The sequence below is a fragment of the Pezoporus wallicus genome, unplaced genomic scaffold, assembly GCF_028554395.1.
Source record: "Pezoporus wallicus isolate ANWC-B61680 ecotype Strahan unplaced genomic scaffold, APGP_CSIRO_Pwel_v1 contig_736, whole genome shotgun sequence".
Taxonomy (NCBI): domain Eukaryota; kingdom Metazoa; phylum Chordata; class Aves; order Psittaciformes; family Psittacidae; genus Pezoporus; species Pezoporus wallicus.
Genome location: NW_026639744.1, coordinates 3,597,780 through 3,621,576, shown reverse-complemented (window position 1 = coordinate 3,621,576; position 23,797 = coordinate 3,597,780). Strand labels below are relative to the sequence as shown.

The following is a 23,797-nucleotide window of genomic DNA, read 5'->3' as shown; positions in this document are numbered from 1 at the left end:
ATTTCCAGCTTGAATAATTTAACAGCTATTAATTATTTATACCCTACAGCACTTTCAAAGGAGTTGCTCAGAGCCAATGCCAGTTATTAGACTTGGCAGACCAAGCCAAGTGCCCCAACAAAGGCCAGCTCATCCCTGCTCTATCCTGGGGATTACAGAAGAGAAATGGGAAGGGTTGCATTTAGCCACCAAAAAGCATCATGCATTGAATCTCCCTATATTTGGCACTTGATTTATAGACAGTGCCAGTGAGTTCAAAGGAAACTGAAAAACGCATCTCCCTGCTGCACCTTTTTTGTTTTGGCTAGTCAATATAACACATTTTAAAGGACAAGACTGCAAGTCAGCACACATTCTTCCCCCATTAAACTTTCCAATAATTTTCTCTTCCAGTAATCACAGTGTTGGTTTCTAGCTAGAGAAAGACCATACAGGTGGATGACAAAATGGTCATCAGAACATCCAAAAAGGTGGGGGGGGAGGGGAGATATGCTGAACATCACCCACCCACAGCTTTATCTGTGCCCATCCCACTGGCTGCCTTCTACAAGATGCCAAAAAAGCCAAGGTGATCTCCTGCTGGTCAGAACCTCTCCACCTCCATCCTGTGCTTCAGTAGGGCCCTCAATGAAGAGCTGTTTCCATCCAAACCCAGAGGGTGAAGTTATGACCAATGTGTAAGTAGAAAACGACTAACTAAATGAAGAAGTAACAACCAGAGAACAAGAAGGGCATGTACCTACTGGTGGCTGAGGCTGAGCTGCTTTCTCAGAGTGCTAATACTCCCCATGCAGGAAAGGATACTGCACAGCTGGAGAGGGTGTTGAAGAAGGCAAGCAAACACCACAGAGCTGAGAAAAATATCAAGGACAGAAAGGACTTGATTTGTTTAGCTTATGGAAAAAAACAAATAGTAAGGGAAATTTTAATTATATAGACACTATAATGTAGATGAAGTGCTCAGTGTTAAATGGCATTTTTAGACTAGCAGGGAAAGGTGTTACAAGAACTGGAAGGTATATCCAAATTAAAAAAAATATGAGACCCCTATTTTGAACACAAAGGGCAAATAACCATAAGAAAAAAATCCCTAGCAAAGTGATAGATCACATACATCTCAAGGTTAGCAGTACCACCTCAGGCCACCTTCTCCCCTGCTCCATCAGTGAGCTCTGAGGTGCCCACCACTACCACAGCTGAGATTTAAGTTATAAAAGCCCCAAACCAGCCTTTTTTTTATTCTGCCTAAACATATTTGCGTATATTTAGGCAGAATATTTATATTTAATCTTCCCTCTTGCTCTCCATCTCAGGGTCACCCACTGCCGTTGCTGGTGTGGAGGAGGTTACAGCTGCTTCAAAGAGCTATGCTGACAGGAAAATATTTTGCGCAGCCAAGCCACATGTGCCAGCATACAGGAGACACTTCTCCCCACCTAACAGTTGTTTTGGGGGATTTGGCAGCTTTCACCCAGGAATCCTTCCCCAGGGTTTAACCAACAAAAATAACAGAGTCCAAACAGTGCAGCCTTTCAAACTCCCCTCGTCTTCCTGCGCCAGTGCAACCTCCGGTTGCATCTTGTGAAGCTCCTCAGCGCGTTGTGTGGTTACCCAAATGTACCCAAGGGCACCACTGGCTATGTACTTTACCTTATTCAAACCATCTGTTTAAAGACTTCTGGTCTATGAGTCCTTTTATGAGAGCAGAGGGTGGGGAAGCAGACCTGAAAGAGTTTTTTTTATTCCAGGGAATTCCTGGGGTCTGTGCAGCCCTCCAGCTCTTCCCTCTGCAGTGGCGTCCCTCCATTCCTCAGCATCTGAAGCATCATATCTTTTGATTTTGTTTTAACCACTCCCTAGCATTAAACTAAGGGTCATCCTCTGCCTTTTGCCTCCTTTACCACAGTCTTGACAGACACATAACCTTAAGTCAAAGCTAGAAGACGTGGGTTTGTCTTTGCCTTAGTCATCAAACATTTCCCATCACATGGAAGAAAACGCTGAAATAATCCTCCTGTTAAATCTTCAGCAATAAAAGACTGCCTGGTAACCTCAGCTGGTGTTTCAAAATGCTCCCATCTTCTATCACAGTGGGGAAGGTACCCAAAGTCTTAAGCAGCTTCCATCCTGTGGTCATTCAGTCACCCTTTCTGCACATGCATGCAGAGAGCGGTTGATCACAGCACTCACATCATCAAACCCCTCTCCTCTGTTGTAAGACAAGTGTCATCCCCTCCCCACTGGATTAAATAATCACAGTGGCAGGGGATATGCTGGAAAACCAGATATTTTGGGACCATCATCAACTTTGTGATATGATTTATGACTAAAGGGAGATAACACATTATGATTTTAATATTCTTTGTTACCATAGGCTGATCCTGTTCAGCAATGTTACCCCAGTCTTAAATCTGATTTAAATGAACTGTCTGTACAGACCAAATCCATCCCTGGTTCTCCCACACAGTGATATCAAACCTTTTAGTCCTTGCACTACCAACTACTCTACCTAACTCATATGAGCTAAAACACGATTTAAAATTAGCAAGAGATTGGCTATGCAAAAAAACCCAGGACAAATACCCAGTTTTACCAGTTCTTCCACTGTTTGGCCAGATTTTTCAGACCTGAGACTCCATTTCAAGGTGAGTCCATGTGCACCCAGGAAGCTAACAATATGGAGAGCACAGGGCAACCATTTTCTTCCCACTATCCTATCATTCAAGGCTCTCTGTTCATCTTTTGGCACTCAGCGGTACCACAACTCAAACACAACTTCGGTTTTCTCATTTGCTTGCAAAGCCAGATACTTATTACACTGAGGCATATTGCAGTTTGAATACGAAAGCTCCTGCTTAGCTACTACTTTCAGCTCAGACTTGGTATTTTTACAACTAGATATAAGCTTCTGAAGCTCTTCACAACCTGAAATACTGTCCCTTTTCCACATATACTTCTGGTCACTGGAATTCTTTAAGTTAGGGATTTCACACTCCTCTTTCTGTTTATCAATTGTGGCTTTGCAGTAACTTTGAAGAGATGTTACAATTCATGAGGCCAGTAGCTGCAAATCTCCAACCCTATAAATAATACCCACATGAATATATGCCATTTAATTACCTGTTAAAACAGCATGCATACTTTGCAGTCTGAAAACACTCTCTTCACTTAACATCTCCCATCAGTGATGGGCTGCTGGGCCCTTTCCCTTGGGGCCATACACCATCCTTCTCCAGCCAAACCGATAGCTTCACCTCCTCTCTGATGGGGAAGGCAATACAAGTCCATAGGAAACATGGCTGGAGTTCACCTCCACCAAACAACGTATCATGTAAACCGTGCTGAATTTCTTCTTATCCCATTGTTTATCAAAATGCAAATCCATCAGAGCGGGAACTAGCAGTACATCCTCCACATCGTACTTATCTTATTTCAGAGATGCCAGTGATGCAAGTACCAAGCCAACCTGCATCCTTTCTCATTTCAAGCCTGAATTTTCCTTCAGTGCTCTTAAATGAGAAGTACACTTAAAAAAAAAAAAAAAAGTGTTTAAGCTCCTGGATGCTTTTATTGGTTAAAGATCAGTAAACTGTCATTTACTTTAGCATGCCAAGACAGCTTTATCACACTGATAAACACAGTAATTACTTCATGCTGAATACATCTTTGAATGTATATGAGTGGAAACTATATTTGTAAAGGCAAAAATGAAAGATCACCTAAAGGTTTTAAAGATCAGCCAGTAATAGGATAACATTTCACTTCTTCAGGAACATTTGTCTGTAATGAAGGCAACGTCTAAGCACATGAAATTGGGTTGTAATTATCCCATTATCTTTGCTTGGGTCTAAGGACTAGAGCAAGATAATGTTAGAGGAAAATGTTTCCTCCACACTGGGAAATCATTACCTAGATAGTTTCATTAGTGGGGAATTAGGCTCAAGTAGCTTCTGCTGCCAACAGACACTCAGACAACCAGAAACAGACTGAAACAGCATCTCAGCTGTTTCCTCAAAAAAACTTAAAACCGCTGGGAGAGAAACACTTGTGATGGGATCACCAGAGAGAAGAGCAGCAGAAGAAATCGCATGAGCTCAAAGCCATCCTCATGTTCTCAACATGGCAGCTGCAAATAACATACCTGAAGACCTATATAGCATGTGCTAGTATTTGGAGCAGCTATATATATATTATGTATACACATATATATGGGTTAGCATGTAGGCAGCTATATAGGATATACCAGCAGTAGCCCCATCTCTACAGCAATGAAGTTATCTTCAGCCATCCCAAGTCCATCTGTTGCAAGAGAGCTGTGGCAATTCAGGTGAAAGACCACATCTGGTTTTGAGAAAGGGCACCTTAGACTAAGAGGAAAGGTGTTAAAATAACGGGAAAAAGAAAGGACCTCCATTTAATAAAATTGAAGTGTCACAATAGCTTTGCTAAGACACTGTGGGCTGGAAAGAAAAGTCTCCTGCCCATCAAAAGCACAGCCTGGCCATAAACACTAGAATTGGCCAAATTACACTTAATTCACATTAATTGAAGGGGGCAGGAAGTCACATTATTGGGATGGGAAACTCAATGGTTATAGTTGCCTTAGGAAGACAAAATATTATTACTGGGCAAATCCCTGGGTTAAAAAAAAATGATGTTGGGGTCAGCATCTTAACAGCTAAAACACAGAGTGGGACATGTGTTATGGACAGCCAAAATATTGGCAGAGTGGATCAGGTCTTTATACACTGGCTTTTCAAATTAAAAAACAAAAAGGAGGGACGAAAGGCTCATTGAGTTTTCTCCACTGATGATCTTCAGCGAGTTTTGAAATACTGAGAAAAATACTTTGGAAGGCCAGAGAAAAGCAAGCAGCCCATGAAGACTTTTATCAGGTAAACAGAATTGCACAGATAATTGTGTCAGCTTGACATCAATCCTGGACATCCTCTGGGAGGTGTGATTTTCAATTTAATTGCTGAAGAAATTAAGTCAATATAACGAATGCCAATCTATTTGGCTCTATGGAAAATAGATCTCATGAAATTAACTTAGCAAGTTTTATTAAGCTGCCTGCAAACTGGGTTGAAAAAGCATTCTCAGCAATGTAACGTAATTAAGCTGCTATAAACTGTCTGACTTACAAACTTAAGCTCATTGAGCAGTTCCAGGGCTTTTTATCTCAGCAAAGGGGAGGTTAGAAGTGATGAGTAACCATTGGAAAAGCACTCGGGAGAAGCGTGAGAACAGACAGCTAATCCAGCCAAAAGCGAGGGCAGAATTTAACAGCAGGACCCTGAAGATAGACAAAATCAGGCTTGAAATGTGAAACAAATACTTTAGGCAGAGCAATTAGGGCAATTGTTTTCAACAGTTTGCAAGGGACCGTGGTGCTTTCTCAAAGTTTTAAACAATGACTGGACTTTTTTTTTTTCTGAAAACGAAAGAAACTTTAATTCATTCTTCTGCCATTCAAGCACACTAAAACATCTCAAAAGTGGATGTAAATGTAACTGCAGAGTCTCTTTTCTCCAAATCAAGGTTGAATTTACGAACTGAATTTACAAATGCTGTCAGCCCAACAGCCAACATACTTTTCAGTCTAGAAACACGTGCAGAATACAGATGTATGGAATTTATCAGCTCCATATTATGCCCCACAATGTGAAAATGATTGCATGACAAGTAAATCCAACACCCACGCAAATAACTGCTGCTTCCAGTTCCTAATGAATCACAGACCCACAACAGGGTCAGAAGAGTCATTGTGGGGAGAGGAAAAGAAAAAAAACACAGAGAGAAGCCCAGCTCAAACGGACTGTTTCACACAGTTGCTTGGGTTAGAATGATCAAAGAAAGAGATAAATAACATAATTTCAGTGTACACCAATGCCAGTGTATCCGTGTGAATTTTTTCCCTGATGTTTTCACATTTTATTAAAGCCTTTTAAAGAGTTAATTTTTAGCTACTTAATATTTATCAAGAGAATAAAAAAGAAGCCTCTCCAAAACAGAAGTCAAGCAGCCCAATGTGAAAGGATGGAAATCAGTTGTACCTGCTCTCTGGCATCGTATTAGCAAGTAGAAGTTATGGGTCAACCCAACCAAAAAAGTGCAAAAGCTGTTAATAAGCTGCAGTGGAGAGAGCCGGGTTGGCATGACACAGGTGTTTCAGCATCTTCTGGATGCAAATAGCCTCTGCAGTCAGCTGGTTATCTTCACTGATGCTTTAGGATAGATTTAACTGCACACACTCAGAAGAGATTGATTGGGCATCAAAATTTCCATAAAACTGGCTTCTTTTGACCTGTGACACCATTTCCACTTCCCTTTCCCACGCATTTTTGCTCTTCTGGCCCCAAACATATGGCATTATGGAGTAGGAAATTTCATATCTGTAATACTCACACTAGCTCAACCCATTTTTTTCTAGCATCTTTCCCCAGAGGCATGAGCTTATGACTGAAGCTGCCACAAGCAATCTCCCATGAAAAGATAAAACATACACTTTGAATTTATTTTTATAAGTGGTTATTTTAATGCCATGGATGGGAGGGTGCAAATTTCAATTTTGCTTCAACTCTCTCTGCTCCAGCAGTGCTGAGTTATGCAGGGAAGGGAAGATGCAAAACTCCGGGATTTCTACAAGGGAGACCAACTGTTCCAGTCTGTGTTTCCAAAATGGCAATTCAGTCCTTTCCCTGAATCAGGCATCTGATAATAAAACTGCAGATCAAAGCAAGAAAAGTGCTCCTGGCAGGGAGAGCCTGACTGCCAAAACATCATGTTAAAGCCCCAGCCATATATATCATGTGATGAAAGGGAACATACTCATCCTTTACCTTGACACAGATTTCGTAAAGTAGTGTCAAAAATCAATAGTGGCAGGGGGGAGGAGGAGAGAGACAAATAAAACCTTTTATGCTGCTTTGATTTTTTTTTAATATTGAATAGTCCTTTTCTGAGCTACAGAGGCAGTTTAAGACAGAAATAAAGTTGCTGAGAAAGCAGCCGCTCTGTCATCTACCAGGCATTCACACAACCTGCTCCCCAAAGAAGTGACTCCTCACTGCACCAGGATGTGAGCTGTGACAGGGTGTATATCTCACCTCTGCAGAGCCCAGACAGAAAGCCACAGCCTTTCTTTTGGGCTTGTATATTGATAGATTTGCTTCATAGATGCTCAAACCCAAGGAGAACAAGGCATCAGAAAGATTTGAAACAGATGGTGATTTTAAGGTTACCCTGCTATTCCACTCTATGCAGAAGGGAACACAAAAAGGAGGCAAAATGGGGCAAATGCAGCCTTCCCAGCTGGGGAGAATGACCTATTTTTCAGCAATGGCCATATGTGCGGTTGATAGGGTCACCTCCTGACTCTGCTACTGGTCAGTACACTCACCCTGGGTAAGTTATTCATGTTCCCCATTAGCAAACTGCGGGCAAAAAATCTTACTTCCACTTTCCGACCTACTGATAAAAAACATTCTAACACCTGCAGTGTTGTTCAATGAAAATTTTCCCTATAGAAGCTGATCATGAGATTCCCCCCCACCCTGCCTCCACTCAGGCTGAAATGGCATCAGAACCACCCACAAGACTTCATGAAAAGGACAAACCTAAGCTTCACTGCCCTCAGCCAAATATGAGCCTCCACCTGAGTGCCACATCCCCATCTCTCCATCATACTGCCAAGCAAAATGGAAGATTTAATCTGAAATGAAAACAGTGTCTTGCAGTGCTGCATCAATGAATGGCCTTTATTTGTCCTTATTTACAGTCCTTGTTTCAATTCCTTTGTTGACACTAACTCATTATTTTTTTAATAAGCAGATGCTTTCCCATTTACTGAAATAAACAAGTCATCTTGCCCACTTACTAAGTCATCAAGCCGCTGCCCAGATGTATATACCATGATGGACACTAGCCGTAATTAATCCAATCATCGTACACTGTATTCCATCACTAATGCTGCTTTTCCTTTGCACAAGCTCTAGAGCAGCATCCCCCTGGTAAGTCCTTTTTTGTGGATTTGGAGATGTGCTGTAGCCTGGCACTATTGCACTTACCTGAGGTTTTGCTGCTTGCAAAACTAAATTCAATGGTTTAAAAGCAGATGCATCAAAAAGGAATGACCAATTTCTCCAAGACTGCAGCATCTTCCATCCTGCTCCTTGTTGTGATAGAAAGATTCACATAAATCATATCTGGTTAAGCAAACATAATGTACCCCAGCATCATAAAGTGTGTTTTTTCTCCACTTTCACAAGCTTAATTATTCCTTGTTTCTTCGTTTCTACACCAAATCCAGTCCTGATTAGTTGCCATCTGCCATGCTCAGACTTCTCATTTCTTCAAGCACTTGTCTCCAGAAGGACAAAATGTACATCACCATGAAAATTCCCTGCTTTAGCATCAAAACATGGATACACTTATGCTGCATTAAATAATAATGACAACAGCAACAACAATAGAAAGTATTTTTCCACAATTTGCCCCAGTTACACAGTGAATACACAGCCTATGCAGAGACTTGCTGGAAAATTGAATTTGATAATGCAAAAGCCATTCAAGCTACATGGAAGGTAATGGGCCAAGTAAGCCAGCAAGTCAAACCCAGCAGAAATATGGTTATTCCTGGGGGCTTTTTCAGGAGCTCCCATAGGGACTTGGAATAAAATTTCTTAATTGCAGTTATAGTAGCTAGGATCAAATATCATGTTGCAAAGAAAGGCTTTCCTGCTCTGTGCGCAGCTGCAGTTCCTTGCTAGTAGGCAAACATCACAGCAAAGGAAAACGCGTATCTGCCAGGTAAATATTAAGACCCAGGTTAGACAACACAGGAGATACTTATTTTGAGGAGATAACTATCCAATTACCTTCTTCTAAACAACTTTATTCCATCAGTGATCAAATTGCAAATTAAACCAACACACATTAGTAAGGAAAAAATCTCATGCTATTACTGAACACCCAGTCCTGGTTTTGAAAGGAACATAAATTGAGACAGGTGTGTCAGAAAACTGCTTGTGTTTAAAGGATGTGCTTCTCTAGTTAATCTTGTTCAGTATTACTTTTACAGAAAAATACAGTTAAAAGATATATCCACCTTCTTGGTCCTTTTCTATGATGCTGGTGGAGCTGTCAATGGTGGAGACTCCATCACCTCGTAGCTCTTAAGGGACCACCTCTGTGCAAGCAGAATAGGAAAGGATTCATAGAAAGAAGAGAGGGAACTATTGTGCAGGGAGGCAACAGAAAACAAGCCAGGGCTGTACAGCAAGCAATTTCCATGCCCCTTCTGCCTCTGCAGAGCTGCACCATGCAGTGGGGAAGCATTTGAGACCCTGGTTTCTGAAGGTCAAGGTTGAAGTTACCCAAATGTATTTCACCTGCACTGCAAGTTTTAAAATAGCCCATGACAATGCAAAGCACCCACATGCAAAGTGCCCACTGCACTCGAGAGATACTAAGCTTGTAGATACAGTCCATGCTGAATGCATCCCAAATTAGCATCTTCTTTGACTGCAGTGAACAAGCCCAGACTTCCCATACAGAGATGAAGCTGTTGGACTGAAATGCCCAGATTATTTCTGCTTTCTTCACCCTTTGCCCTGCTCCCCCCCCCCCCCCAACCCCCCCCCCCACCTCAGGGCTGCACCAAGAAAACATTTTCATTAAATGGATATGCGTGGGTTGAAGATATTCCATGGTTTTGGTAGCCAGAATACAATTAATCAAAGCGAGCTCATCCCACTTGCCCATGTTTATCGCCTTCCATATTTAACAAATCACCTCATTTTTATTATTGTCATGGGGCTGGGCCACATGAGCCCTCTGGATGTCCAGGTAAGGAAACCGAGGCAGAGAGGTGGGCTGCAACACATTCTCCATAGCATCACTGACGTGGTCAGCACAGTGTTGCATAATGCTGTTGTGATGGGGACAGAAACAATATACCAAACACTACCCAGCTATGAGATATGATTTTAAGGTAATGCAAGACAAAGAAATACCCTTAAATAATAAAATCCTCACTCTAATCCTCAATTACTTGGTTAATGTCTTAGGCATGTGTTGCATTCATTGCCCAGGAGCTATGCTATCTATATTCCTCATCTGTGGTTTTATTTTTCCACTCATCTTCTCAGACACCACTGCCCTCCAGTGCTAAGTGCTGGGAGATGAAAAACAAAAATGCCTGAGTACCCTTGGAGACACAGCCTTGTTATCACCAACATTCTCCCCTGTGTCTACCAAACTAAAGCAACTTTCCAGTTATTTTACCAAAAATACTCTCTAGCATACTGCAGTCTGCGTTTCCTTCTGCTCATGACAGCAGCAACAATCCCAACCCAGGGACTGGGTTTGTTCCTGGGAGCCGCTTCCCTCCAAACACAAAATTCAAAGGTTTTCTTGCCACCAAGCCATATTACAGTCCAATAGGAGCATATTCCTGCTGCTGTGTTCCTGGGCATAATTCTTACAGACACGGGACAAAACAGCCGTCTAATAATTGCAAAGCAATTTTATAAAGCAGTTACACACCCATGCCTCTCAAGAGCTGTTTGCTCCTTCAGAGCTTTTCACAGTGGTGCCTTTCCAAGTTACTCCAAATCGAACTTTTCTGTGCTTGCTGAATTTCCACAAGACTCTTCCCAGCACACAGATTTCTTTTCTTTTGACTTTCAAGAAAATCATGGACTTCAGCATGAAGGAATATTTCGATGTATTTGCACCTTCTAGTTTTGGGGGTTTTTTTTAGATAAGTGTTTAAGTAAGTTTAGCAACTACTCATCAGCCCTATTCAAAGCATAATATCTCTCCTTGCATCTTTCTTTGCACCATATTTGCTTGTGACATGCCTTCAAACCATTAAAAACAACCCAGCTGGAAGCCACCCTTCAGGGTGCGTTTCTTAAGGGAGCCCTTCCTGTTACACCCACCAAATCCAGTTATTAAAGTTGCATTTTGGCTAAGTTATTATGCCAAAAGCATCTACCATACACCCAAATTTTGGCATGCATGTTAAGCCACTCAAGGGATTTGGGCATATTTGTTTGAGATCTCGTCACATTAGCTGCTGGAGAAACTATCCCCAGTTATCCTCCCATTTTCATACACTGCAGGATAAATAATACAAAACACGGCTCTTGGGCCAATCCTCAGCATATGAAGCATTAAAGAGTTTAAAGAAATCAAACACTGAAAATATCACATGCAGATACATAAATAGAAAGTGGAATTACAGTCAGGACCTGATCCCTTATTTTTACTTTTTTTTTTTTTTTGTTCAGAATTTGTACACTGATTGGTCATTTAAAATCCTGGCGGTGGCTTTTATCTTGGAGGATTTTATAGGAACTTCTAACAAAGAACAAAATACAAATGAAAACAATTCAAAATTCCCTTCCTGTTGCACTTGATGGAATCAATCACAGCTTCGCACTGTACTCCATTACTGCAAACTGTATGCCAGAAAACCCAGCTGTTAAAATGCTGATGTCCTGAACATGTTTCCCACCTGTGCAGTCACCTTCTGGGCCTTTCATGTAAATTAGTACTTTCTTTTCTACGAAGCGATTCTATGCCATTTGAACTTTAATGGTCACAGGACCAACTTGCAGTAATTTACTGCTACAAGGACATTGCAGGTGTATGTTTTTACCCCATTCCACATACCAATGGATCTCAAAACCACAAATGCTCCAAGAGAGTCAATGTCAAAGGAGCACAAAATAAACCCGATTTAAGTGAAACAGAGGTAAAACTATCCTTATGCTTAAGTAACATCTTCAGCTTTAATTTTTCTGTTGCCTCTAACCCAAATCCTATACCACTGGAGGTCAGGAGGACTTTAATATCACATTCACCTGCTGCTGTACCAGCATGCACTATCCATAACGTGCCTCTATTAAAGTTCCTCTTGATATATTCTCCCTGTAAAATATAGAAAGGCTTTCAAGCCCTAGAAAGGGCAGGCAGTCTTGCTCCAGTGTGTATAACAGCATACAACATCCCTCACATCTTTAATGGACAATTTTAATGGATCCTCACTCTTTCAAAGATACACAGTGTCTCTTGGGAGAGGAAAAGTAACACATAGCTGCTTCGGCATGTCCTTCACAGCTCATAGTCTTTCAGGAAAGCCATCATCTGTGTTTTAGGACTGTATATCATTTCCTGTTCTAATTGACATTTAAACTAAATGAAAAGCTATACCTGCTCCATTACACTGGAATCGAACGCATTGGAGTGCATTGCAAAAGGCCCCCCCAAAACCAACTATCATTATCAGCTAGGGTCAAAAGCAGAGAAAGATACAAATGAGTTTTGTGGTTTTGGGGGTTTTTTTTTAGCCCAGCATTGTTTAAATCAGCTTGTTTGTGCACCAGTAAAACATTTTCCTTTGACAAGTTCTTGGGGATGTATTCAAATTTTTACATGAGAAGAGAGGAAGCCATCAGATGATAAAGCAGTCTTCATTAATCTAATCGTTGAGCAGCAATCAAAACAGGAGCTGGTGGAGGCAGCCAGGTGAGAGGTTACTGGGGCACAGCAGACCTAGTCCTGGTCACAGGCTCATCAGAACATCATTGGAGCCTGCATCAAATCTAGGATTGTCCCTCTGGCTGCACAGCATCTCTGCTCTCCCAAACCATCAAAGCTTTGGTTGACTCTCTTGCCATGAGGTCTGGGTATAGCCACAACCACTTTGCGGGCAGATTTGACTTCAAAGAGCTCATCACTTCGGAGCACTAAGCCTCTGGCATCTCAGAAACTCCAGAAAGATTTAGTTTGAAGGGTCTCTGGTCCACTCTCAGCACAGACAACATTGCAACTACAGCTGGTTACTCAAGGCCATGCCCAGATGAGTAAGAGCAGTCCCTCAGGATGAGGAGCCCAAAAGCCATAGCATCAGCATGACAGATTTGGGTGATGACTCAGAAATTCCCTTTCTCCATCAGGTACATGACCAACACCTGATATTCCCACCTCTCATGACCACAGTGGACATAGCCAAGAGATTTGATTGTACTACTGGAGTTGTTTCCCCTCTCTTGCAGTATTTCCACAAACCTTGGGCTTTGCCCTAAGTGTGAATTTGATCAAAAAATATAACCACCACCATTTGTGCTTGCAGATCCCTGAAGTGCAGTATGGAGCATCCTAAGTCCTGCCAGCACATGCACAGTCCTGAGCTCAGCCTCCCTCTCTCAATCTTTTCTAGCATCTTCACAGACACGTGCTTCATTTGTGACTGCAAGGTTTTATTACTGATGGAACCAATATGCTGAAAGAACATCAAAATGTAGGAAAAAAAAATAAGAAAAAAGCAGTCCTCATCTTTTCCAGCCATGAGGTCGTGGCAAGGGGATAAAACTCTTTATGAAGCCCCTTGCCAAGCTCTGTTAGATATTTTTCAGGACCTGCATCAACTCCACAGGCAACCAAGTGGATATCTTGGGAAAGGTTTTACCTGAAGTTTCTCATTAGTAAAGCTGCAAAGAGGGACTCACAGTCTTATTTTAGTTCCTTCTATCTCCTTTTATTTCAATACACTTCACCACCCAGGGGATTTTTGCTAGAGAACTACCTTTTCCATGGTACAGTTGTGACCAAAATGACACTTGCTGTGACTAAAAAGAATCCAAATAAAGAGCAACTGTGACCAAGCACTTTATAGTACTTTATGTCTACATCTATGTGCTACCTTTAAAAAAGCAGCAGCAAGTGAGACAGAGGACCTTTTTCTCCTCCAAACCAAGTGATGTCCACAAGTTGTTGCAGAAAAATAGCACATCTGTTAGATCACATCTCCCTGATATGTTTTTTTACATGAACTCACCTCAAAGATCCAAGAGAGAAAAGCAGTTTATTGCGACCTTGCCTGGGAGTGAAGCTATAGGCTTATATGTAATCACATTTTCAGGGATTCGTAACCAAAGCAGGCAAAAGGTAGGTTATACAGTAGTCTGGCAGCTGCCTGAAAATCTGTCTGCCTGTGGTTTATTCCCCAAGGGAGGCACTGAAAGCCTCATGACTTGAGTCATTTAAAAATAGGCAGAAGGAAGAATTTGCGATGACGCTGCTGGGAACAACTCTGCGTCAGCCAGGGACAGGCCACGGCAGCTCATTCCCTGCCCATCCTGGGCCCTATCCTAGATAGGATAGTCACCCCCTTCACAGCATCATGTCGGTAGGAGGGTACTGAGACCCAGCAGGCAAAGCACAAGCTGCTGGCCATGATGGTGACAATCAGGTTTGCGATTCTGTGTTAACAGTGTTGTAGGCTTTCCTCGGTGCAAAACTGAGAAATTTATAGCAAAACCAAATATTTCAAGTTGTCATTAAAACCTACCTGGAAAATTCTTAATTCAACCATCTTGTCCATCCTTTTTCACATGGGCCAGGGATCATATTAGATAATCTAAATTTGGTTTAATTTCATGTATTTATATATGAATAAATATACGTTTTAATTATTTTTGCAGGAGGTGGAAAGCAAAGCTCAATTTAGCTGCTTGTGATGTGCAGCTGTAGCAGTGATGCCATTCTGCCTGCAAAGAAGCACCAAACGAATATCATGGGAAAGACAGTATTGGTCACCAGGATTGCTGGTGACAGACAGACAGACGCCTAACTGTACCCAGCAGAGAGGTGCCATCTGATGCCTTGGAGTGCAATTTCCCCACGTTGTGGCTTGTTTTTCAGGTCTACCATGAGCCAAAGAAAGCAATGCCCAGGGAGGGGGGAGCAGTATCTTCAGCCCATTAAAAATTAAAAGAAGGGAAATGGTTTCAATTGATTAACCATAAATGTTTGCCTCTCTCTCTCTCTCCTTAAAATCCTTCCGCTTATTTTACTGACCTCAGACCTCTCAAGGGACCCAATGATCTGCGCTGTACCTCTTGCTACAGCATGCAACAACCCTTTGTCTAGAAACTGCACTCAATATCCTTCACTGCTTCATGCCACAGACTAAGTTAAGCTGCTCTATCCAAATTATTAGAAGGGAGACGACCAAGCAAAGAGTTTGGCTCCCAATTAGATCGCTCTCTTTGCAATATTTTGTGCCTCTCCCAGAAGTTAAATAACACCCAGTCAAACTTTCATCCTTCATCTTTCCTCTGTCTTTGGGCCAGCAACACGCTGCCAACACTACAAGCAATGAGAGCAGGATTAATTCTTCCTATGCTGATATAGTCGAATCTAACAGAATCCTTACGATCTTTAGTGTCAGTCACCCAGGGACAGGCAGCCTGAGAAGAATACAGTGACATTGTCCAGGAAGCTAGGGATCAGGTCAGGAAAGCTAAGGCCCAGTTAGAATTGAGTCGGGCCAGGGATGTCAAAGAGGATTTTATAGGTATGATTCTAAGAAAAGTCAGACTTGGGATAATGTGAGCCCTTTCCACAAGAAAATGGGAGAAGTAGCTACCCTCAATTTGGAGAAGGCTGACATTCTCAATGAATTCTTTGCCTCAGTCTTCACCGGCAAGTGCCACACCACCCAAGACTTGGAAAGCAGACGCAGGGACTGTGAGAATGAAGACCTTAGGCCCACTGTAGGAGAGGATCATGTTCAAGATCACCTTAAGAACCTGAACATGCACAAGTCCATGGGACCTGATGAAATCCATCTGCAGGACCTGAAGGAGCTGTCAAATGAAGTTGCTAAGCCACTGTCCATCATATTTGAAAAATCATGGTAGTCAGGTGAAGTTCCTAAAAACTGGAAAAAGGGAAATATAACCCTCATTTTCAAGAAGGGGAAAATGGATGACCCGGGGATTACAGACCAGTCAGTCTCACCTCTGTGCCTGGCAAAATCTTGGAGCAGATTCTCCTGGAAGGCATGCTAAGGCACATGAAAAACAACAAGGTCCTTGGTGACAGCCAGCATGGCTTCACTAAGGGGAAATCCTGCCTGACCAATTTGGAGGCCTTCTATGATGGGGCTACAGAACTGATGGACAGGGGTAGGGCAGTTGATGTCATCTACCTGGACTTGTGCAAAGCATTCGACACTGTCCCACACGACATCCTTGTCTCTAAATTGGACAGACATCAGTTTGATAGGTGGAGCACTCGGTGGATAAAGAACTGGCTGGATGGCCGCACACAAAGAGTTGTGGTCAATGGCTCAATGTCCAGCTGGAGACCAGTAACGAGTGGTGTCCCTCAGGGATCGGTGCTGGGACCTGTCTTGTTCAACATCTTTGTCGCTGACATGGACAGTGGGATTGAGTGCGCCCTCAGCAAGTTTGCCGATGACACCAAGCTGTGTGGTTCGGTTGATACCCTGGAGGGAAGGAATGCCATCCAGAGGGACCTTGACACACTTGTGAGGTGGGCTGATGCCAACCTCATGAAGTTTAACCATGCCAAGTGCAAGGTCCTACACCCGGGTCAGAGCAATCCCAGGCACAACTACAGGCTGGGCAGAGAAGAGATTCAGAGCAGCCCTGCGGAGAAGGACTTGGGGGTGTTGATCCATGAGAAACTTAACATGAGCCGGCTTCAGTGTGTGCTCACAGCCCAGAAAGCCAACCGTATCCTGGGCTGCATCAAAAGGAGTGTGACCAGCAGGTTGAAGGAGGTGATCCTGCCCCTCTACTCTGCTCTTGTGAGACCTCACCTGGAGTATTGTGTGCAGTTCTGGTGTCCTCAACATAAAAAAAGACATGGAACTGTTGGAACAAGTCCAGAGGAGGGACTGGAGCACCTCCTGTATGAAGATAGGCTGAGAAAGTTGGGGCTGTTCAGCCTGGAGAAGAGAAGGCTGCGTGGAGACTTCATAGTAGCCTTCCAGTATCTGAAAGGGGCCTATAAGGATGCTGGGGAGGGACTCTTCATTAGGGACTGTGATGACAGGACAAGGGGTAATGAGTTTAAACTTAAACAGGGGAAGTTTAGGTTAGGTGAAAGGAAGAAGTTCTGAGGGTGGTGAGGCACTGGAATGGGTTGCCCAAGGAAGTGGAAAATGCTCAGTACCTGGTGGTGTTCAAGGCGAGGTTGGACAGAGCATTGGGTGACATGGTTTAGTGCGAGGTGTCCCTGCCCAAGGCAGGGGGGTTGCAATTGAATGATCTGAAGGTCCTTTCCAACCCTAACCATTCTGTGATTCTATGAAGCATCCAAGAAGTGTGCTGTTACAGCACACCAGGAGCAGACGGAAGCAGATCAGTGACAGGTAAATGAGGGAAGAAAGGCATTTTTTAGGATAGCAGTTAGTGTCAGAATTACTGCTGTCGCCCAGACCCTCCCTCTGAGTTTTGGAAAGTGATGCTGATTCTTACAGAGGTATTGCTGAAGACAAATAGCAGACACACAGAAGACTCAAAGACAGGAAAGCCTGTCTGCTTAAACTATTTAAGGCACAGCTGCTTAGTGGTATAAATTATTAGATTGGCTGTGGTGCCAAACTGTGCTTTTCTTAGATTGAAGACTGTCCCTGAATATCACATATTTGCCCCACAATAGTAAAAAAAAAAAGAAAAAGAAAAGGCAGAAAAGCAAATGATCATTTTCCAGCTTCCCAAGGCCTTAAGGGATGGTGGTTACGGGTACCAGGGAAGCAGTTGGGTTGTTTTTCACATGGAGGCTGAATGCAAGATCGATATTGCTTTAGCGGCTGGCAGATGATGAGATCATGTCTAAATTAATGCAACTCAGCCACCCGGCTGGGAGCTGAGTTCCCAGAAAGAGGGCTGGGGGAGGAAGGGCACAGCCCCAGCTGCCCCAGGGAGGGATAAGCTCTCTCTTGCCACGCTCAGGGTGGTTGGAGGATGGGTGAAGCCATTAACAGACCAGCTCTAGGGGTGGTGGAGACAGCTATGGCAGGTGAGCTGTAAGCCAAAACTGTGTTACAGAGGAGGGAGAAGTGATGGAGAAACACAGGGTTGTGTTTCACAGGAGATCTCTTTGCTTTACGCTGGAGCAACACAAGCAGCTCTGCCCATGAGGGTAAATGACCTTTCCTCGAGTTCTGGACTACGGACCTCCCGTTTTTTACCCTCTGTGTAGTCAGTCCTGGCCTGAGCGGTACACAACGCCCAGCCTTAGCAGCTGTGAGATGGGTTGATCCTGCCAGAGCCATCATCAAACAACAGTTTATCACAAACACTGGAGGCAGCAACTTCCAACAGAAATCAAGAGCATCAGCTCCAATCCTCCATCCACAGTACAGTATAGACCACCTGAAGCCACAAATATTTAATACTGTGTTTAAACACACACTTTCAGTAAAGCATCCCACAACACCTCAGAGAAGGTGCAAGGGGGGAAAAAGATTCACACTGAGATTTCATCTGGAAAGCCACTTACAGAAGACTGGGTGAGGGCTGTGAAGCTGAAACCACAATACACCCCAATATCTCACCTTAAACGTTAGACCCCACTGCCATCTTGTGGCAAGCACTTCCCAAAAATAAAGTAAAAGAGGGGAAAACTCCTTAAAAAAAATGCGAACAAAGTCAGATGGTGCAGCAATGAAGAATGGGTAAGTTACTGGGAACAGGGTGAGGAAACCCGTTGCTTCGTTCAAATGATGCTGACATTGAATCTACAGCACCCTGCATGATACAAACTGATGTGGAAAAATACAGAGACAGGACGGCCCAAAAGTTGAGGATATAATAACACACATGAAGTGTAATTGTTTATACATCTCTGTCTTTTAGTTGTGGCTCTGGCATATTAATACAAGCAAAGATTTAATTGTTATTTGAAAACATTCACATTTTTATTTAGCATCACCCTGCTTCAAATAAGGCTTTTGACCCCAATAAGCAGGTTTAAGGTGGAACTGCATATTACACTGAATTAAAGAACGCAGTTGCTGGAATTCAGGGAGAAGATGATTTAAAAGACGGGAATTATGGCTCACATTGATGGTTCATGTGGCATGAAGCATCTTTGGATGCTGAAACCCCACAGGTTAACACCCCTCAGGTTTTCAAAATGCACCTTGCCACAGGAATGAGGCAGTTTTGAAATTCCCCACGGTCCTTATCTGGTTGTTAGTCCCAGCTAACTGCTTTTAGTACACCTCAGCATTTACTTTTTGCATCATTTATCACTTGTAGTGCTCGCATCGTGGCAGAACCTTTGCTTAGCAACTGGGGATCACTTCCTAGGAACTGCTTTCTGAGACATTAGCAAAGTGCCTTGACTGCTGTATCATCCAGTCACACCGTGGATGGCTCTTACCATGCTAGAAAAAACAGCAACAAACTGGTTTTCCTTCTTTATGGTGCAATAAGCTGCTGTCAATTGCTGTATCAGACAGCACTGAATCCATGTATGATCCAAAATGCTTATTGGGTTTAGGTACAGTGAATAAACACTCACAGAACAAACATAAATTAATGAATCATTTTCAAGAAGTGTGTCTTTTTCCTCAACACAAATATCCACTAGCAGGAATGGATCAAGAAAACAACAGGAAAGAATTATAATTTGAAAAGCAGACATAAAGTGGCAGTGTCTTGACTATTTTGAAAGAAAAACTGATTTATATCAGAATAGCTCTATACACCTGACTATCGAGACAGCACTGCTTTCTTCCATTACAATCCATACAACTCGGGTATCAGGAAGAATAATGGCATAAAAACATACTTCCAGACAAAAGGTAACACATCTTTCAACACCTTTCTGTTTTCACAGCCTCTTTCTTTGGCTCTTTGCAAGTCTTTACAGGTTAGACCCTGCTACACATTACAGGGATGGGTTACATGAGACACAACATACTGCCAGAGACAAACTCCGTTTTCTGCTTTCAGCTGAGATTTAATTCCTTTACTAGTTTCAACTTCTCGTGATTCTTAAATGTCAGTGTAGATTACAGACAAGTTTGCCCTAAATAAAATCAATTATGTTGTGGACGCTACATCTTTATCTTCAGAGATGAAAAAGCATTTGAAGGTTGATCCCAGACCTGGATAAATAGGTTTCTATTGTCATTAACTTGAAATCAAGACCCAAAACAGGTCTAAACATCATCTTGGCATTTTTATGGTATGGAAGTTGTCTCTAAGTTTTAGAAATTAGGTATTACCTGTCTCCAACCTCTCAGGCACCTGAAGACTTGTGCGATGACCAGTTTAGATGATGCTGTCAGCTGCTGCGGCTAAAGCCCAGGCAGGAGGCTATTACAGCTATATAAGTTACCCCCCTAAATAAATTAGCCAAAATGCTGTCAGCAGCTTTTAGATGCAAAAGCCAGAGAAAACCACAGAGACATTAAAAAGAGCTGGCACCAGACAGACCCACTTATACCTCTAGTCGGCATCAAAAACTGGGAAACATCATCATCCTCTTGGCAGAGGTTGACTGCAGCAAAGCCCTTTACCCCCAGGACCCAGGATGCTGTAGCAGCAACCTGGAACCGGTCAATGGGTGAGATGCTGACCACAGAAATATACATTTATTTAACCCACTGGGAGGTATTAACATGGGGACAATAAAGGCAAAAAAAGGCAGGCTGTGGGCACAGCATGCTCAATACACTGTGCAACTGCCCATCACTCTTCCAGCAGTGAGATGGGAGAAGAATTAAGTGGACCTTAATTAAAATTTGAGAGCAATCCCAAGCTGGCTTGGTTACCATCGTCATGGCTACCACAAGCAAGCCCGAGGTATGGGAAAATGCCGGGGGATGTAGTGCCAGGCCAGAGGGCAATGGGAAATGCCCGCATGCCCCACCGAGAGTTTTTCCTGCACGCTGAAACAACATCTCTGGGTGATGGGAGCAATACAGAATGAGGCAAACAACCTTCACAACATCACATGGACGCAGCATTTTCTGGTGCTGGCCTGCCAGCCCATGCTGGAAACATCAGGGGAAAGACTCAGGTGAGGATTAGAACTCCGCAGGGCCACGAGCAGGTTTAATAGCTTCTAAGTGAGTTATTACACATGGGTGAGCATCAGGGTCCCTGCCGTTACCCCAGGTGTCAAGTTGCTGTCACCTTCCCCTGTGGTAGTTGAGGCTCAGGACTATCACAGCCTTCAAAAAAAGAAATGGCAGAGGAAGAAGCTGGACCTGGGTTTCTTCTCCACCTGCAATACGCAGCCTGTGCTTTGGGCCAGGCATACAAAGGGATGTGCTAACCCAGGGAGGACAGATGGACACGCTCTGCTTGCATGGCCGGCAGTCACACACCTCCCTGTGCATAGCAGTTTGCTTTATGAAATCACCCATACAGTCAGGAGAAAAAAATACCAACAAAAAGAGAAAACAAACAAACAAAAAAAAACACCCAACCCAACAACAACAAAAAAAGCCCAGAGCCAAGCACTCCTCATTTATCTTCAAACGAGCAATAGTCTCGTTAACGAAGAGCAGAGGAAAGGGCAGGAGTTTGATCTGGGTACCGACAAGGTACATTTTATGAGAAGATTGCGGAGAGCGGTGGGGATCCACACCCAGATACACCCGGCTAGGAGAAATACTGCCAGGAATGATTGTGCTGAAATGAACGGTCACGCACGGAAGAATCGAGACCATCTCTAACTCGGTGAAAGCCAGAGACAGCTTCTGTCGAAAGGAGGGTGATACTTGGTCCCGCGCGCTGCAGTCGCACAGAACTTGTGCGATCCCACGGCAACTTCCCCGTAACGCTCAAAATCCCCCGGGATCCAGACCAGCACCGCGCTCCCTCGGTTTCACACGGTGTATTAAGGCAAGACTACCGCGCTTGAAACTGCCGGAGTACCCGGACTGAGGGATGCAGACCACGCTCCCCACACCACCACTTCCCCCTCCCTGGATGCCTGACCCCGGCGCAGGAGAGTAGCTGGAGGCAAAGCACCGCTGCAAAGCCCGCGGGTGGAGGAGCGTGAGCTTTAGCTTTTGGGGAACCCGTTGGGAGGATGGGGTCCGGACAGGTTTAGGGGGGAGAAGCATCACCTGCCCGGGGTATGTAGCGGGCGGGTGCTGCCCGCCTAGGGCCTCGGGCAGCGGCCAAAGAACTTCCCGGCGCCGCTGCAAACTTTTCCCAGCTCCGGGAAGGCACCGCGGCCTCCCGCCCCGCCGGGTCCTCCCAGCCCCCGCCCCCCCCCGCCCCCGGCCGAGCTCACCCCGGGGAGCCGGAGCGGAGCCGAGGCAGGGAAAGGAAGGGGGGCCGGGCCGCCGGTAATGGGTTATCCGATCCCCCGCAGGGCTCCTTCCCGGCGGCTGAAAGCCCCTAATGCGCCCGGCGCTTCCTCTAGCCCCCCGGGCACGATCGATGCCGCTTCTCCGGGGACCCGAGCCGGGAAGGCGGGGGGGAGGGGTTGCGATGTCCCACCGCCTGCCTCTCTTCCTCCCTCCTGGCCGCTCCACTCGGGAATGGGTTTCTCGTAGGAGGGTGCCCGTCCCTACCTCTCGGCCTTGGTGAACTTGCGGAAAGCCTGGCGGAGGTCGTGGAAGGAGCGATAGGTCTGCGGCTCGGCCGAGATACCCTGTGCCCGGGTAGTGCGGGGCCCGATGTGCGGGCTGGGGGCCGGCAGCACCGACTGGCATTTGTGCAGCCGCCGGCGCAGCTCCTGGATCTCCTCGTCCTTCTCTCCCAAGCGCCGCTCCAGCTCCTTGATCCGCTCCTCCTTCAGCAGCAGCAGCTTAGTGAAGTCCCCTTCCAGCTCGGTCATTTTGGGGGTAACCCCCCCCGGCACTAGTGCCGAGCCGGTCCCGGGTCGGAGCGGGCAGCTCTCATCGAGAGCAGCGGCCAGATCCGCTCCCCGGGAGAGGGGCGGGGGGAAGGCGGCTCCTGCCCGCCCCGGGTCAGGGCAGCGGCCCCGGCATCCCCAAACGCAGCCCTGCGCTCCGTCGGCAGCCGGCGAGCGGGAAACCCGGGCGCGGAGGGCAAAAACAGAAAGGAAGAAAGAAGAGGAAAAAGACAAGAAAAGAGGAAAGAGCTTTTGTGCCACTCTGCGAAGCTGGGATCCTGGAAATAGCAACAACTACCATGTGATCGAAGGGTGACGCAGCTCCTTGTAACTGGAGCCGAAGACTTGGGATTCAAACAAGAGCACTTCATAAATATTAAATTGCCTTCTGCTAATGAGCCATGTGGAGCCGCCCCCCTCCCCGCCCGGCCCTCCCTCCCGGGAGCTCAGCATCCCACACCCCGGGTCACTCCACATCCCGCGCTGCTGTAGTACCCCTCCTGGGTACCCCCATCCCTGGAGTACTCGACCTCTGTCCTTGCTTTAGCACCCTGTATCCCTCCCTGCCACGACGTTCTGTGGACTTCCCCCCTGGAGCACCCCTCATCCCACCCCTCTTGGGCACCTACATTGCTTCCCACGAGGGTGCTCTGTTCCCCACCCTCCTCCAGGTCACCACACACACATGCTGGTCACCCCCATCATCCTAGGGGGCACCCAACTTCCTCCATATGGGGTACCCCTCATCCCAGCATGCATAGACAGTCTGCACCACATACCATGAGGGAGCAGAGCATACAGACGCTTGGGCCCTGGTGGCACCTGGTCTCCCAGGGGGATGGTGGCTGGGGGCTGGAGAGGGCAGGCAGCCTAAGTGCTTGCCAGCAGCTCTGAGGAGGCAGAAACTCACCCTTCCTGGACTTATTTGGAAGAGCCCATCATGCACATGAATCTTTAACGCTGGCTGGCAAAGGACACCATCAGCTCCCCTATCACATTTCCCTCCCAAACCATCCTTGCTTCCAGTAAGGAGGACAGGAGCTCCCTGCTGCAGACATAAAGGGAGAACCTGGCCCAGCCCCACAGCCAGGCCTTGGGGACAAAATGTGCACAGGAAGCTCTCAGGATCTGCGCCCCAACC

The 23,797-nt window shown here is 45.1% G+C and overlaps 1 protein-coding gene across 1 annotated transcript in view; it reads right to left on the bottom strand.

Annotated features, from left to right (window-relative positions):
• The window catches only part of PRKG1 (protein kinase cGMP-dependent 1), a 476,628-nt gene extending 453,689 nt beyond the window's left edge, over nt 1-22,939 (bottom strand). The window contains exon 1 of the mRNA XM_057415674.1: nt 22,373-22,939. Coding sequence (XP_057271657.1) covers nt 22,373-22,638 — 266 coding nt within the window. The 5' untranslated portion in view covers nt 22,639-22,939. The remainder of the gene's footprint in view (nt 1-22,372) is intronic.
• Nucleotides 22,940-23,797: the final 858 nt, after the last annotated feature.